Source organism: Periplaneta americana, chromosome 15 (assembly GCF_040183065.1).
Source record: "Periplaneta americana isolate PAMFEO1 chromosome 15, P.americana_PAMFEO1_priV1, whole genome shotgun sequence".
In the NCBI taxonomy this organism is placed as follows: domain Eukaryota; kingdom Metazoa; phylum Arthropoda; class Insecta; order Blattodea; family Blattidae; genus Periplaneta; species Periplaneta americana.
The window spans coordinates 21,732,015-21,748,558 of NC_091131.1; the positions used below are offsets into that span (position 1 = coordinate 21,732,015).

Genomic DNA, 16,544 nt, shown 5'->3' on the forward strand with positions numbered 1-16,544 from the left:
ATAATTCCTTCCTGTTCAATATATTCATCTTCGATTTTTTTCAACATGTTCACATACTTTTTCCCATTTTTCTACACTGATGTCATCAACCCGTTGTTGGCACAATTTCATCACTTGCTCTAATTTAAAAGTTGTGTTTTGACCGGCTACCCACTGCTTGATATCTGCCCAAATCAATTCCAATGGATTTAGCTCAGGTGAATACGGTGGCAATCTGAGTACACAGTGTCCATTCATAGCTAAGAGATTGTCAATCACGTAAGTTTTATGAAGTGGCTTATGTGTTTTAATGAGCCGTAAAGCTCCATATTTTCCTGAAACTGCACATTGTTTCTTCTAAGCCAGTCCTGCATATCACTTTTCTTTGAATTACTTGAGGGAGCTTTATGCAACTGCACGTTATGGTAAGGTGCGTTATCTATTATAAAAACAGATCTAGGGGGCAAATTCGGAATCAACTTTTCCGTTATCCACTTCTGGTAATTGTTGGCATTCATTTCATGATGGTAGTCTCCAGTTTTCCTGTTCGATTTAAACATCAGAAATGCGCCAGGTACAAAACCCGCTCGACCCCCTGCATGAACAATAATAAGCCTAGGTCCTTTCGAAATAGGCGCCAGTAAACCTGAGGTTTTGTCATCACTCCAATTTTTTGGTCTTGTATGCGTGCTATGAATATACGTTTCATCCTCGTATATTAGAGGCCTACCTTCTTCTCTGTATTTCTTTATTGCGCGTAAATATGATACGTGCTGTTCTCGAATATCATGCCTTTCCTGTAATACCGCTTTATTATTTCTTGTCTTCTTCCATTTAAACCCCATATCACGTAAAATGATCTTTAAACTTGTACTACCGCCGTTAAAGTTCATGGCATCTTTTAGTTTAGGTAGCAGTTTACTGACAGTGGGCACTGTTTTGTCATTTATATAAAAATTATAAATAGTCTGTCGTATAACTCTTTTATCAAAATCATCAACATCTGTGATGCGTTTCGGTACACGATGAACTTTACCGGGCGTTCCAAAAGAGGTCCCTTCTTCCTCACACTGTTTCCCTTCTTTAATTATCTTTCTTATTGTTCTTTCGGGCACTTTAGTTGCTGCACTCACTCGTTCTTGCACCTTTTTCAGCGGTATTAAAAAGTCTCCAGAAGCTGCTTCACTCTTCATGAAAGAATGTATATTGTTCACAACTTCCCGAGTTTGGCTATGCAGTGTTTTTGCGCCAAGTTTAGACTGAATAGGAGGCATTTTAGTCTACACAAACACACACAACTGCAATTTGCCACGATAATAAATAAACAATATGAATATGAACTAACTAAACTAACAAACAGCAATTATCACGCACGTGGCAGGACGACGTTACACAGCCAAGGCTTTCTGCGAGACTGGCCACTTGCCATATTCTGCGCATGCGCGAGAGTGTAGGCTCACTGGCTAGCTACCACATGATTCTCACCGGCACAGAATGAACGTCCCAACTGTACCAGTACCCAATATTTCCATGATTATGAAAAACTACTTCACTTTTCCATGATACCCCGAATTACATCACTGTATTACAAGAAAATGGGACAATTTATCTGTATACGGTTCTGCTTAAGTGTGGGTAGAGGGGGAAAGAGGAGAGACCAAAGAATGGATTTTCAAAACAAACAATTTAACCTTGCACTTACCCTGAAATCTGCCCCTCTAGATGGCAAGTGTCGAGTTATCCCATTCAAGGTCCTTGACCTTTCCTCCTTCCGCACCTTCTTCCTCCTCCTCTTCATCTGAAGAGTCGAGGTCGTCATCACGGTAACTTGAGCCATCATCTGAAGAGTCGTCATCGTCACCGGCTGCAGCACCACCATTGCCTGCCTGGTTGCCACCACCTGTTCGACCTCCGGTTTGGCCAGCTGACCCATCCAACTGCTACAATACATTCACGTGTGTAATTATATACGCAAACGACACAATTTTTAATGTACAGCAACTATAATAAAAAATGTCGCAATAATCTGAGTGTTACATAAGGGGATGTTGAGTGAGGAATCAAACGTTGACTCATTATTTTTTCGACAGAATTTTACTGCATTAAGTTTCCATAAGATTTTCGGTATGCAGAAACCAAACATAATAGGTTTATTTTTTCGACAGAATTTTACTGCATTAAGTTTCCATAACATTTTCGTTAATGCAGAAACCAAACATAATAGGTTTATTTTTTCGACAGAATTTTACAGCATTAAGTTTCCATAACATTTTCGTTAATGCAGAAACCAAACATAATAGGTTTATTTTTTCGACAGAATTTTATTGCATTGTTTCCATAACATTTTCGTTAATGCAGAAACCAAACATAATAGGTTTATTTTTTCGACAGAATTTTACTGCATTAAGTTTCCATAACATTTTCGGTATGCAGAAACCAAACATAATAGGTTTATTTTTTCGACAGAATTTTACTGCATTGTTTCCATAACATTTTCGGTATGCAGAAACCAAACATAATAAGTTTATTTTTTCGACAGAATTTTACTGCATTAAGTTTCCACAACATTTTCGTTAATGCAGAAACCAAACATAATAGGTTTATTTTTTCGACAGAATTTTACTGCATTAAGTTTCCATAACATTTTCGGTATGCAGAAACCAAACATAATAGGTTTATTTTTTCGACAGAATTTTACTGCATTAAGTTTCCATAACATTTTCGGTATGCAGAAACCAAACATAATAGGTTTATTTTTTCGACAGAATTTTACTGCATAAAGTGTCCATAACATTTTCGTTAATGCAGAAACCAAACATAATAGGTTTATTTTTTCGACAGAATTTTACTGCATTAAAGTTTCCATAACATTTTCGGTATGCAGAAACCAAACATAATAGGTTTATTTTTTCGAAAGAATTTTACTGCATTAAGTTTCCATAACATTTTCGGTATGCAGAAACCAAACATAATAGGTTTATTTTTTCGACAGAATTTTACTGCATTAAGTTTCCATAACATTTTCGGTATGCAGAAACCAAACATAATAGGTTTATTTTTTCGAAAGAATTTTACTGCATTAAGTTTTCATAACATTGTCGGTATGCAGAAACCAAACATAACAGGTTTATTTTTTCGACAGAATTTTACTGCATTAAGTTTCCATAACATTTTCGGTATGCAGAAACCAAACATAATAGGTTTATTTTTTCGACAGAATTTTACTGCATTAAGTTTCCATAACATTTTCGGTATGCAGAAAGCAAACATAATAGGTTTATTTTTTCGACAGAATTTTACTGCATTAAGTTTCCATAACATTTTCGGTATGCAGAAACCAAACATAATAGGTTTAACCAAAGCATGGTACATTAAAATGCCATTATAACGAACACCAGTATAACGAAATTATTTTCAGTCTCCTACCTTCTCCTCATATAATTTAATGTTAAAATATTTCAATTTAATGAGTTTCGTTTTTACGAAGAAGAAAAAAAAAATCAGTATAACGAATAAAAATTTCACTTCCTTGCCAAAAAAATCTGCCTTTTTAACGAGAAAAGCATTTTAAATAGAGAGACATATTTGATATTATAATAATACTGCAATGTTGCACAGTGGACAGTCACGTGGTCATTAAGTATCTATCTAATTCAGCATGTCTACTATGATGCAGATGTGTCTGAATTTTGAGTCTTAGTTTCTTCATGTAGTTGTTCCCTTGTTCTCTCCGTTTAGTTTCCTTCCACCAATCACAGCTCACATATCTCGACACATGGCTTCCCAAACAACATGGTACCTCTTGTCCAACAAAGTGCTTCATAAAATTTGAATTTTGTACTTTTCCTATTATTAAACATCATCTTTTCAAATCCAATGCAAGTTCAGCTATTTTATTTTATTTAAGGATACTTTACAGGCCGACATGCAAAACACCCACGAACCAGTTTGTATGACACTCGACGTATGAGAAAAATCTGCGAGAAAAGGAATTAGAGGCTGGGCTAAGCTACCTCAGAAAGGTCGTGCCGTAGAGCTATACAGCGAGTTTACTCCGGCGAATTCCTGGATACGACATCGTGAAGGCCTAACCTCTAGCGAGTGGCGCGAAGCTATTAAAATGACTGCACACGTGTCTTCCGTACGTTCCCTTCCGGACAGGACTCAGGACAACATCCTCTGTCGGCGATGCCACAGAGAGCCAGAAACACTTGCACATGTCCTGGGCTCTTGTCCGCATGGTGAAGTACTCCGTAACTCACGACACCATAGAATTCGTTCGATGATAGCCGAACAGTTTAGATCAATAAATTTTCAAGTGTTCAAAGAAGTTCACGGACTGGCAGACAATGGCAGTACAAGAAGAATAGACATGATTGCCATCCCACTAAATAACAACAATGGCTACATCATCGATCCCACCGTTAGATTTGAAAAACAAAAGAGCCAACCTGAAGATGTAAATAGGGAAAAAAACGACATCTATGTACGTACCGTTCCATATTTCATGGACAAATACGGTCTACAACAAATTGAAGTAATAGGTCTTATGGTTGGAGCGCGCAGAACTGTTCCCGGTTTCTTCTTCCAGACCTGGCAACGTTTCGGCTACAGAGGAAGGCAATTGATGACATCGTTCTTGCAGCTCTGAGAGGATCAATATTTATACTCAGCAACCATCTCTACGGTCAACAATGATCTTCAACTAATTAATTAGTATCTGCTTATTTATTCAGTCATTTCTTGTCGTTGTTGTAAGACTCCCTTCAACTTAAACATATGTATATTATTTATACTTCCAACTGCCTATTGCTCAATATGCTCTGTCTTTGTGGCAGCCTGTTAATACAGGGAGCTGTTATCGTTTAGATAAATAAATAAAAAAATAGAGGTAAATGTACAAGTATGCCTTTTCCTTTAAAAAATAATGAATTTCGATATAACGAAATTTCACTACAAGGAAATAATTTCAGAGGTTCCTACTATATCGTTATAGTGGTATTTTACTGTACATACTACATATTTGTGATTCCAATGTATTTAATCATCTTTGGAACATAGCCTTGACAGTGGTATAGTACGTTCGCAGCTCGGCCAGACCGTTATGACATAACCTAAATAATATAAACAAGTGTTAGAAAAGTTTTAATTAGGGATGATGAAATAAACAAGAAAACTTTTAATTAAGGACGATGAAATAAAAAATAAACATGAATAATTTTAAAAGGAACGATTATTGAAAGTACAATTTTCAAATTTGAATGTTTTAGTGGTCCGGCCGAGCTACGAACGCACTGTACTACCATTGTTCTGACAGACTCATTTATATTGCCGTAATTCAAAATTGTATGATAAGTAGCCTATTCATTTTATAAATAACATAACATATTTACCAGTGGCGAAGCTACATTCATGCAACTGGGTATTCTAAAATTATATACATATATATATATTTTTTTAGATAAACTCCAGTCGGGGTGTTTTTTGCTCTGTATAGATGTCGATGATGCGTTCTTTGAAGATGTCATCCCTGAAAAGACTGTTTAACAAACCCTTCTCAATAGCCAGAATAGGCCTACTCAAATTGCTCAGTCTAGAATCTGACATGGAGTTTCTTAAAAATGTCTTAACTCTCTTCAATGCACTCATACTTCGTTCACTCGACGCAGTAGATACAGGGAAGATGAGAATCAGTCTCATGAACCGCACTGTTTCTTGATAGATTTTTTCTAGGCCATTGTTCAAAAAATATTCCAGCAAAAAACCTGCAGGCAAATGCTTTGTTTGGTCAGAATAAACGTTTGTGATCCACGTTTTTAAACTCACAAACATGCACTGGAATACCGCTCTCACTTCACCACCGCGTCGTTATTTAAAGACGCTGCTGCTAACCAATACAGTCATGCTCCTGCGTCGAAATGATTCATTAGGAAAAGTTCGTTTTCACGTAGTATTCTTCACCAACCGTTAAATATATTTTCAATTTCACATTCGTTTTAGTAGTTAAACTAATTCGAATTCTATACTATAAGTGTATTCGTAGTACCGAAATACCGAACCCACAGGTGATTATTTGAATAAAAACGTAAGTGGATAATGAATGATACATGATAATAATGAACACATCTGCACTTTACGGAAACAGACCGACGAAAAATGAATACTGCCCTATTATTTCTCACACACTGACAGACTGCAGCGTTGCCAACCGTGGCCGATTTCGGTAAATGTAGCTTTTAGCTATATAGTCCAATGGCAAAATGTAGCCGAATGAGATTCGATCGAATGACTATTTGTGAATACTCTCAATTTTATGTGTAAACACGTTCTTCTATCAAATTTTATTTTCTCACACTCTAATAGCCATAAGAAGTTTCTCGCTTCCGCAAAAAATTACGAAAACATAACAGAAAATTTAAGGTAGGACTGAATTCCGGACACAGCGACCATTATTTATGGCAAGGAAAGCTTTGGTATTTTCAGTTTTCTTTTCCTGTTATGTGAATAGCGCCCATTGTTTAACCATCAATTCTTGGATTCATGAATTCGCCGACACCCGACAGTGTCTTTATTGGGAGTCGCCTATGCAACAAAAATGAACTGGCTCTAAATTAATTAATGACATTTCCAACACATCCGCCTTCCAACATTGTAACTATAGCACAGGTCGTGGATTCTGTTTATTACTCTCTGAATGTGTGTGGCTTCATTTTGGTATTTGTAGCTGAATTTCGGGACGTTTGTAGCAGAAGCAGACTCTGAGATTGGTGCTGCTGAGTCTAGGCTCTTCACAGAGCTGTCTAGCATTAGTGACGTATGCAAGCACTCCGCTTGGCGCATGCGCATATGCTTTCTCTAGCTGCTGCCGTGAGCCTGGTTTGAAGCAGTATCAGCGAGTAGCCACACTGTAGTTACGTGCTGGTTCCGCGCCGAGGAGCTGGCGTCAATCCTTCCGTAACTAGACCGAAAACTAGAGATTTCATTTACCTATACCAATGAAAACAGGAAAATATAAATGCGCTTATTTCTTCAAAATCCAATGGGTAATCTAAGGCTCACAGATTACCCTTCAGCTTCGCCCCCGATATTTACATAATAACCATATTTGGTTATGAAAGGCTATATTCTGTATACTTCATTCTGAATTTGCGTACTTTTTATTTTGATTAACCAGTACATTACAACTTGAACTTCTGCAACGTCTTTTTTTTTCCTTTAACAAATTCATTAATGTCTTCACATCCTTCGGAATTGTAGATACCATATGAAGAGTCCACTGCAAGAATGATAGATGTCATTTTCTTGTGTAAAATGAACCAAGACTGTCAATGCATAGCTTAAGACATATAGAATGTACATAGAGAGTTATATGGAATTAACACTGATGCCCACGTGCATCACGTCGGTTAGTGTAACCATCGGTTAAAATTGTCACCTAATCCCTAATTAAGCATTTTTATGGTGGATCGACCTCGGTTATGACTTAAATAGGAGGTTAACCACAGTAATCTCTAACCGGCCAAATATGAGCGGTTAAAGGAGGTAACCAGCGATTAATAGAGCAAGTAAAGCAAAATGGCGGCCAGAACCACAGGTGATTATTTCGAAGACGATTATTATTGTGCAGTACTTGAATTACTTGGATAGAGTGTGAGCGTGAAGGTTCTTTAGTGGAAAGAGAGAATTCTTACCAGGAAATAGGTGACAGAAAATTTCAGGAGGGATTTCGTTTACCAAAATCTACAAATGGATTACTTGAAATAACACAAGAACAATCATATTTCTCCTACAGATCGGCTGCTTATATTACGATTCTATGTAACTGTTATTTTCTGTATTTTAAGAGGGAATACTCAAATACCGGTATCTCTTTCTCTATGTCACTGGCTGAACAAAGAGAGGTTATGGATGGATCTTAGGGTAATGCACAATTCCCTGGTGTAAATGGGGTCCAAGATCGTTCACACATTCCTACCAATCTTCTGCATCCTTTTACTTTATGGATATTCCATCATTTTTATATAATACATTTAAATCTAGTAATTAAGTCTATCGATACTTCAACCTAACATTGGGATATAATCATTTTTGGATTCAATTTTCCATTTTGTACGATTTTAACCTAACAGTACTGAAAAACAAAGAAATGGAACTCACAAATGTAACAGCGCCCAAAGGCAAACAAACGAAACGCGAAAATGTAGGATATGTTCATTTCGATGTAGAACATAGTGAGCGCAGTCGTTTTTAGACGTTGACTATTATCTTTGCAGCGGTATGGATGCTTTCCTTTAGTCATTTTGTAGAAACAATGTACCATCATAGACTTTACTCTGGTTAAATGAGGTGTCAGCTAGCCATGTTTTAGTAATCGGTGATTATGAATGGTGCACATAAATTACATTTTAACCACGGCTACTGTTTAACCGTCGTTTCGTAATCTATGATTACTGCATTTTTAATCAATGTTGATGCACTTCGCCACGATAGTCATTGTCCAGTATTGATCGGAAAATCACAGTTAAGCTTTGAGCGCTAAGCATTTCAAACTTTCAATTGCTTCTCCTGCAAAATGTATTCCAAATGACATCCATCATTCTTGCAGTGGACTCTTTATATGGTAATGTTGACTTTGCGATCAGCAATGCCTATCTTCCACAATGAATTTCAGTTGTATAACTGAGAAATTTACCCCATGGCTATCACATAAAATGTTTTCACATCAATAAATGAAATCTCGACCATTGACTTTCCTTACATTTAATATTGCCTGACTGTTTATCTAGGTGTTCAGTATACAACATTTCTTTCGACAATGTTACAAATGTTATGCGAAGACAAATAACAGATATGCTGTCTTACGGCCAATTTTGTCTAACCATCCAGACTTGGATGACTACAACTAAAACTTTCCTCCATGTAATAAATGAAGGCAAATAAAGTGCGAGCGTGTACCTCCATTGGGTTCACTGTGATTGTGAGTGCAGAGTCGTCCCAGGCCATTTCTGTGTCTGCAATCTCTTCCTGTGCAGCACGATGGTGTGCAGCCCGAATGCGGATTACTCCCAGGACGATCATGAAGAGCAGGAATCCCACGCAGACAACAATGATGATTGTTACAGCGTGACCTGATGATGAATAATTTATCATTACAACATGTCCTACTGTGGGAGTCATGCTATTAGAACGAGAAAATGCAATCTTTGTATAAAGAATAAAGATACTAAACCATTTCAAAAACAATTTCAGTCCAAAAGTACATAAATTTGAGTCTATAGGTGCTTCACGAAGTTGCTACTAAATACCTGAAGAAACAGTTGCATGTTACTGGATATCTCTATTACAATTAGATGTCATTTGTCTCTCTTGCTATTGAATATACAGTAGAACCCCGTTTTTACATGACCTCTATTTAACGTTGAAATTTCACGGTTCCAATAATTATTACATATGATTAATGTATTTTTATGTTCAATTCTCTTTGCTGTGAAACCCACAATTTACGTCAAAAATTCTTTTTAAACGATTTTTTTTTATCTCCACTAATGCAAAAATAACTAATTTTGATTCAATGCATAGAATACAATTATTTTTTTTCAAGACTCAATGACTTGGCGCACTGCCTCACTGCCACATGATTTCCCCTCCCTTGCCACCTCTACATGAAGCTGCATTCTTATTCGCTTGCTAATTCCTGCTAATTAAATCAAGCAACTGCTTTAAGTTTAAAATGCACTAAGCCTCCATATAATAATAATCTATTATTAAGGTATCTTTATTAACATTTTGATCCAGTAAGTTACAAGCAATCAGAAATTTATTACTGAATTACTCAGTCTATAACTTATATTACATAAACTAGACTAAAAGTCTCGTCAAACATTTAAAATAATAATTATGGAAGTGGACAAACAAAATAAGAAATGAAGCTGTGTTAGAAGGAGTGGGTGGAAAAAGAATGATGTTGAAACTGATCAGGAAGAGAAAAAGGAATTGGTTGGGTCACTGGCTGAGAAGAAACTGCCTCCTGAAGGATACACTGGAAGAAATGGTGAACGAGAGAAGAGTTCGAGACAGACGAAGGTATCAGATGATAGACAACATTAAGATATATGGATCATATGCAGAGATAAAGAGGAAGGCAGAAAATCGGAGATTGGAGAAAGATGAGTTTGCAGTAAAAGACCTGCCCTTCGGCAGAATACTATGAATGAATGGAAGTATGAAGGACGAATGTTTTCACTGTTACGGCATCATCAGGTCCTATTCCATATACTATTTAATTATGAACACATGTTTCTTGACAAAGGGTTAAAAATGTAATTAACACTTTGTCAAGAAATATAATGTTCATAAGTAAATAGTGTATGAAATAGGACCTGATGATGCTGTAACAGCAAAAATGTTCGTCCTTCGCATTTCCATAATTATTTTAATTGTTTAACTAGACATATATAGTTTGAGAACTTCAAGTGAAACCCCATAAAACACACCAACTCTCTCTTTCTTACTTCTCTCTCCCTCGCTCCTCGTCATTCAGTCACCAAACACCACGTAAATATCTGAGAGGGTGTGCGTGGGCATCGCGACCAATAGAAGAACCACTCTCCAGTATTACCACAATAACGGATTCTTCATTTTTGCCTCGACTGTCGGCTAGGAAGGTTCCATTATGCTAGCATTGCAGGCAACTAGTCAACCTTTTAATGCTTTTGTTAGCAGGTTCGACAAACTGTGAGTGGACCTGCAAGTACATAGTGCATAGTGCTCTCTCCCTTCCCCCCGTGCTTTCTCACTTGCTCCTCCCCAAGACAGCCAGCACCCATGTAGTAACTCGGTCAGGGTTTCAGTTCGATTTGTCAATCTATAGTCGAGTTTTATGTAACTTTGGGTTTCCCATCCTTATTTTTTTGATACTTACAATTCTCACGAAAAATGCTCTTGAAGAGAAAAAGTGTGTTCGATATTGTTTAATGTAAGGGGGGGGGGGGGAATTAGGCGAGAAAAATAAAATTCTGATAAATATGGCATAAAAATCTTGGGGGAGGGGTGGATTACTCGTGGAAGAAAATTCAGTTAGTAAATATGGTATATCTATGGGATATATCTGAATGTCGAAAGTTATTAAATAGACAAAAGTCGAGTATAAGAAAGATAAGACTACATCATCTAGTATGTTTCCTTTCCTTACACAGAGTGAAGATTATCAACTTGCTGAATAGTTTCTGTAAACTTACTTCCGCCTGCTACCACAGCTTGGGCAGAATCCATGTTTCCTGCCATGTACACATCGCTGATGGTCTGCGCTGGTCTCAGTTCAGCATGGTGCCTGTCTACGTGAATGTGAGCAGGCTGTGCCTGTGCCTGCGTGGATTCTGATGCTGCAGCCCCGTTTCCATGGTGACCCACTACAGGTGTCGGCTTCTTATCGTCATGTCCTGCTGAGTTTGGGGAATTGGACGGCTTTGTGTTCAAGCTTTTACTTGCTGGTAATCTCGGGTGAATCACTGTCAACTGAAGAAAGGAAGAGTTTGTTTAGTCAATGAGACTCAAAACATTAAACTAAATTGAATTGATTAAAAGAGGAATGTAATTCAGTCAATACTTAACAAAGAGAATATACATAAAATTCTATATTATACCAAAAGTAACATTACATATTATATTTTGATGACAAACGTTTTCGCCAATCATATTGGCATCCTCAGGTCGAGCAAAACATGTTAACAAAGTGAACACTGATCTTAACTAGTTAAAAACAACATTAAAATCATGATATAACTTAAAACAAGTAATAAAATTGGATGATGTAGCCACCAAGCTGTATGCAAAATGATGTGTTGTAAAGGCATGTATGAAGAGGGGGGACAGCACGATCTCTCCTAGTATTGCGGTAACAATTTCGGAATCAGATTAAAGATGCTACAAATAGGGCAGTCGTGTTGCCGAGTAACGGTGACAGGATAAAGCCCTGTAATTATCTTGATTTTAATGTTGTTTTTAACTAGTTAAGACCAGTGTTCACTTTGTTAACATGTTTTGCTCGACCTGAGGATGCCAATATGATTGGCGAAAACGTTTGTCATCAAAATATATGTAATGTTACTTTTGGTATAATATAGAATTTTATGTATTTTCTCTTTGTTAAGTATTGACTGAATTACATTCCTCTTTTAATTGATATTGTACTTAACGGATCATTATGCCTTTGAAATTAAATTGAATTAACTACATTCAAATATAGTTTTAATGAAGGAATATTCCATATGTTCCAATTTTTGTGGAATATTACTGATTCTGATACTTTCATCCTGCAGTCTATTAATATGTCTCAGAAAACAGACTTCTACATGTTTCTTTTTCTTTTTTTTTTATTACAATAATCATCCATATAAAAGCACATATATTTTACTTAATTTATATTTTTTAAATTTTATCAACTATCCTTGTAATTGTCGTTATTTAGTAACTACTTGCACAGAAATGTCAGCTTTTTTCTTTTAATTTTAAGCCAAAATTTTAATGAACAAAAATTATGCATACGAGACTGACAGTAATTATTTTATGCTCGACCATGCCGAAATGTAGTAATTATACACCTGGTAGCAGCCCTTTAATGGACCTCATTAAAGTAGACCTATTCATTAAAGTTCAGGTGTTCCACCAATCAGAAAACACCATTGTAGCAATATGAAAGTGCAAGTATCGATTATTCTCGGATATGCAATCGAAAGACAACAATAAATCAATAAATCACCTATATTTGAAATAAAGTCAGTTCTGTTATTATAATAATTAGCGTTAATTGTAAATAATATTGAAATAAATTCAATTTGTCATCTCGTTTTTCAATGTATAATTCAATTTCAAGGTTATATCAAGATTAATGTTTATTTTACTCTCTAGATTATATCAAGGTCAATGTCGACATTTGTGTATCGGAAAAAATCACAAGGTCAGTTCTGCTCCTCAGTCAGATAAGAATAACATGAATACTTATGAATAATTTCAAGTTTGAAATATGGTCGAGCATAAAAAGTCGTATGAAACTTGACTATAATGGTAATTATGACGCTCGTATGTTATGAAACAAGCGCAAGCTGTATATAACTATAATAGATACGAAGTTGTAAGTATTTTAAAATAAGAGTGTTATACATATATTGTCCTGATAAAATATGAGGAAATGTCGAAAGTTTCATTCAATTAAATTATGGTGGAACTGTGCAATGTTGGAATGAATGTTAACATAATTTGGCAATTCCTCATTCATTAACAGCAATGAAAAAAGTACAATACATAGTATTTCATAATATCTTCCACTGTTGTCAATAAACAGTATGACTATCAAATATGGTTGCAATTAACAGAAATTCCCATGAACAGAAACAAGAGAACTATTAATAGTCTAGTTAGTTTCTCGTTCTGAAGTATTGCTATGCATATTTGTTGTTGTTATTTTTTTTTTAATTTCACACAATTCTGACTGTACGAAAATGAAATGTTCTAAGACAATTTTTGTGATCTATCTATGTAGCAGAAGTAATATTATATAGAAGAATGTTAGGACGAAAAAACACGAAAATGTCGAGTAAAATAATTAATTCGTATTTCACCAGAAAGGTAAGGGTACCAAAAAAATTTATTTCCACCCATGCTTGTCATTTGCACAAAAAGCGAATTCATTATGTATAATGTTAGGCTAATACCTAACATTAAGCAAAGATATCTTTTCAGTAAATTTAACGATTCTTATGACTTTTTTTTAGAGTTTACGTAAACTTCATGGATCTACAAAATACAATTTATGGTTTTTGTACTCAAGAGTGACAAAAAACGTTCTTGTTTACCATTTTCACACTGCCATATATGTCTAAATATTGTTATACTATTAACAGTAGAGGAGTCCCTGCTCTTTTGCTTATAAGGGAGTACTTACTGTTTGTACATATTCATTGCTCATGAACCTTCCATTTAATTCTGAGCAAGTGAGCTTGAATACACGATTCAGGTAGTAGGCTGGTTTTCTGTTGGTGTACTGTATCTGACGCAATACCTGCCAAGAAATTATACAGTTTAATATTTAATTAATTTCGCATCTACAATTATGTATTAACCAGTCATGCACATTATTATGCTCCCACAGAAATAATTTAATGCAAATCTGATGCAGCTTTGCTTACTTTCAACTTTAGTCTCACAGGTGACCAATAAATCAAGAAAAGGTACACTCTAACTTAAAGACTGTTTGTGAAATTATTTTTTTTTAATAGTTTAGTAAAAAAAAGGAAAATTCTTTCACTTTCAATAATATTACTAAACATTTTCTTCAGCTAAAGAAAACATAATGGGAGTACAAATAGCTTCACAGTTCTATTACAGTCAGTAAAAGATAATGTCAACATTTCATATACAACTACATTAGACTATTAGACTTTCACTAATCCAGCCTTCTTCTAGTATACTTAGACCCGGTATTATAAATACAGTTAATCTAAAGATGATGTTAAGCTGAAGTTCAACATAACCAAGAGTTTAACTCAATGTGCATATTACAAGAGTCTCGATTAAGTTAAACTGTAGTGAAATATAATTCGTATTACTGCTAGGAAAGAAAAGATGAAGATCGCTACTGGTTTATTATATTATTACTGTTAAAATGGCAACGCTTGTGGAGAATCTTCATTAAGAAACATCTTTGTTCTTCGATAACATAACAGAGAGAATATCACAAAAAAACCTGTAAAGAACCACTAATGCCTACTTCAATATGCTTGTCTGACTTAACCTCAAATAGTTTCTTAATGCTGGCTACCAACATTATGCTCCCAAACACATTGCAACCAGACTAAACCATGCATGACCATCCATGACTGAACTCCATACACAATCAGCTGATGAATTAAGTAATAATACCTATATTAGTGTGCGTATTTTATAAGTTGTGTAGAATGTTTATGAAATAGAATTAAGTCAAATAACACAATTATTTTTATGAATTTAGCAATATTAAGTAATATTATCATGTGTTTATAAAACGGGCCCCAGTATCTCGTAGTAAATCTTACCAGGGTACTGTCCGCAACACACAGTACAATGCACAATAGGCTTACAGGAGATTTATGGACACCTCCGAGATGTTCCATTATTTTCAGTATACCTAATACCAGAGGAAAAAAGTGTGGCATAACAAGTAACTGATGCAGAGATTCAACAGAATATTTTCAAAAATAAAATGGAAATCGTTTCTCTTTTCAAATCATCTTTAAATTCAAGCCACAGAACACACATATTTTTTAACTTTCTAATTTTTTGTTGCTTGTTCTATCCGAGTTTCAATTTTTCGAAACAAGTTACAGACTACAAAACCTAATTCTGAGGGTTAGGACTGCCTACTTCGAAAACCTGAATCTGCGTTAAAACACATGTTCATTAATCGAAGTGGCGCACTCTATTTTGAAAAATTCTAGGCCGCCATATTGATCACTTCATCACTCATAAGTTCTTGGAAAATATGTCATGTCCATGTGTATAGGGGAGCCGTCATCTTGCACTGTTGAGTCTTAAACTGCAGTTTAAATGGCAGACAACTGCCAATGCAGTTAAACACAAGTTAACTCAAGATTAACTGGTAGTTAAGATTCATAATATGAAGCAGAACGAAAAACTTGAATTGAACATAAGGTTTAAATGGCATTTATAATACTGGCCCTTACTATCACTTCTACTGTAATAGTTTTCTGGGAAACTTGAACTGGGAGGGGTTGAGATTCTCCCTCAATTCCATCCCGCGCACCTAAATCAGTAGGGGGAGGTAATGAGAGGAAATTGATCTGCAAGTTACTTTAAATGAAATGCAGTTTATATCCATTTGGGAGATCTAATGACTTCAATAACAGCATTTCTGTTGCTTTATTTTTTTAATTGCATTGATGTTAGTATCCATAATTGAAATTTCGATATTTTTAATAGTTTATTATATTTCATGTATTCCTATATAGCAGCGTTTCTCAAACTTTTTTGAAGTGGGGACCACTTTTTTAAGTCAGAACAGTTCCGTGGACCACCTTACTCTTATTCCCTTCGAAAGCAAATTTATAATTTTTGTAGCATATTTTAATACTAATATACTTATATTTTAAAATAGAATTAATTAAATATAATACTTTTCTCATGTTTTTGTAGCCAATCACAAGTAACTTATAACAAATTCTGTGCATTGTTGATTAATCGCTTGTCTGTTTGCAGTTAGTTGTTTGAAATCTTTCTTATGTGGTACACACTAGTTGTTGTCCATGTCTCTGTTAAGTAGTGCCCATTATAAATAATGGAAAACTGGCTTCGATCTGGATCTTTGAAAAGAAAGGAACATGACGATACGCTTCATTAAGGCAGTGCTAATAGTTCAGAAGCTGTGTGTGAAGAAATATATTAATTATAGTGCCATTAAAGAAATACCTGGTCCTAGTGGTAGCTATTCAAAGAAAGAATACTTTCGTAAATATGACAAGAGTTGTTTGGAACTTGGATTTACTTGGTGTGGCAATGAGACTGAACAAAAACCT

General features: G+C 35.4%; 1 protein-coding gene across 2 annotated transcripts in view; it reads right to left on the reverse strand.

Annotated features, from left to right (window-relative positions):
- Cals (calsyntenin 1) overlaps positions 1 to 16,544 on the reverse strand; it is a 185,003-nt gene that overhangs the window by 5,085 nt on the left and 163,374 nt on the right. Inside the window, exons 14-17 of one of the 2 annotated variants that reach the window (XM_069846795.1) lie at positions 13,919 to 14,035; positions 11,217 to 11,493; positions 8,935 to 9,107; positions 1,682 to 1,919 (exon numbers count right to left, since the gene is read on the reverse strand). In XM_069846795.1, the coding sequence (XP_069702896.1) occupies positions 1,698 to 1,919; positions 8,935 to 9,107; positions 11,217 to 11,493; positions 13,919 to 14,035 (789 nt within the window). In that variant the 3' untranslated portion in view covers positions 1,682 to 1,697. The remainder of the gene's footprint in view (positions 1 to 1,681; positions 1,920 to 8,934; positions 9,108 to 11,216; positions 11,494 to 13,918; positions 14,036 to 16,544) is intronic. The other variant, XM_069846796.1, reaches the window with a different exon arrangement.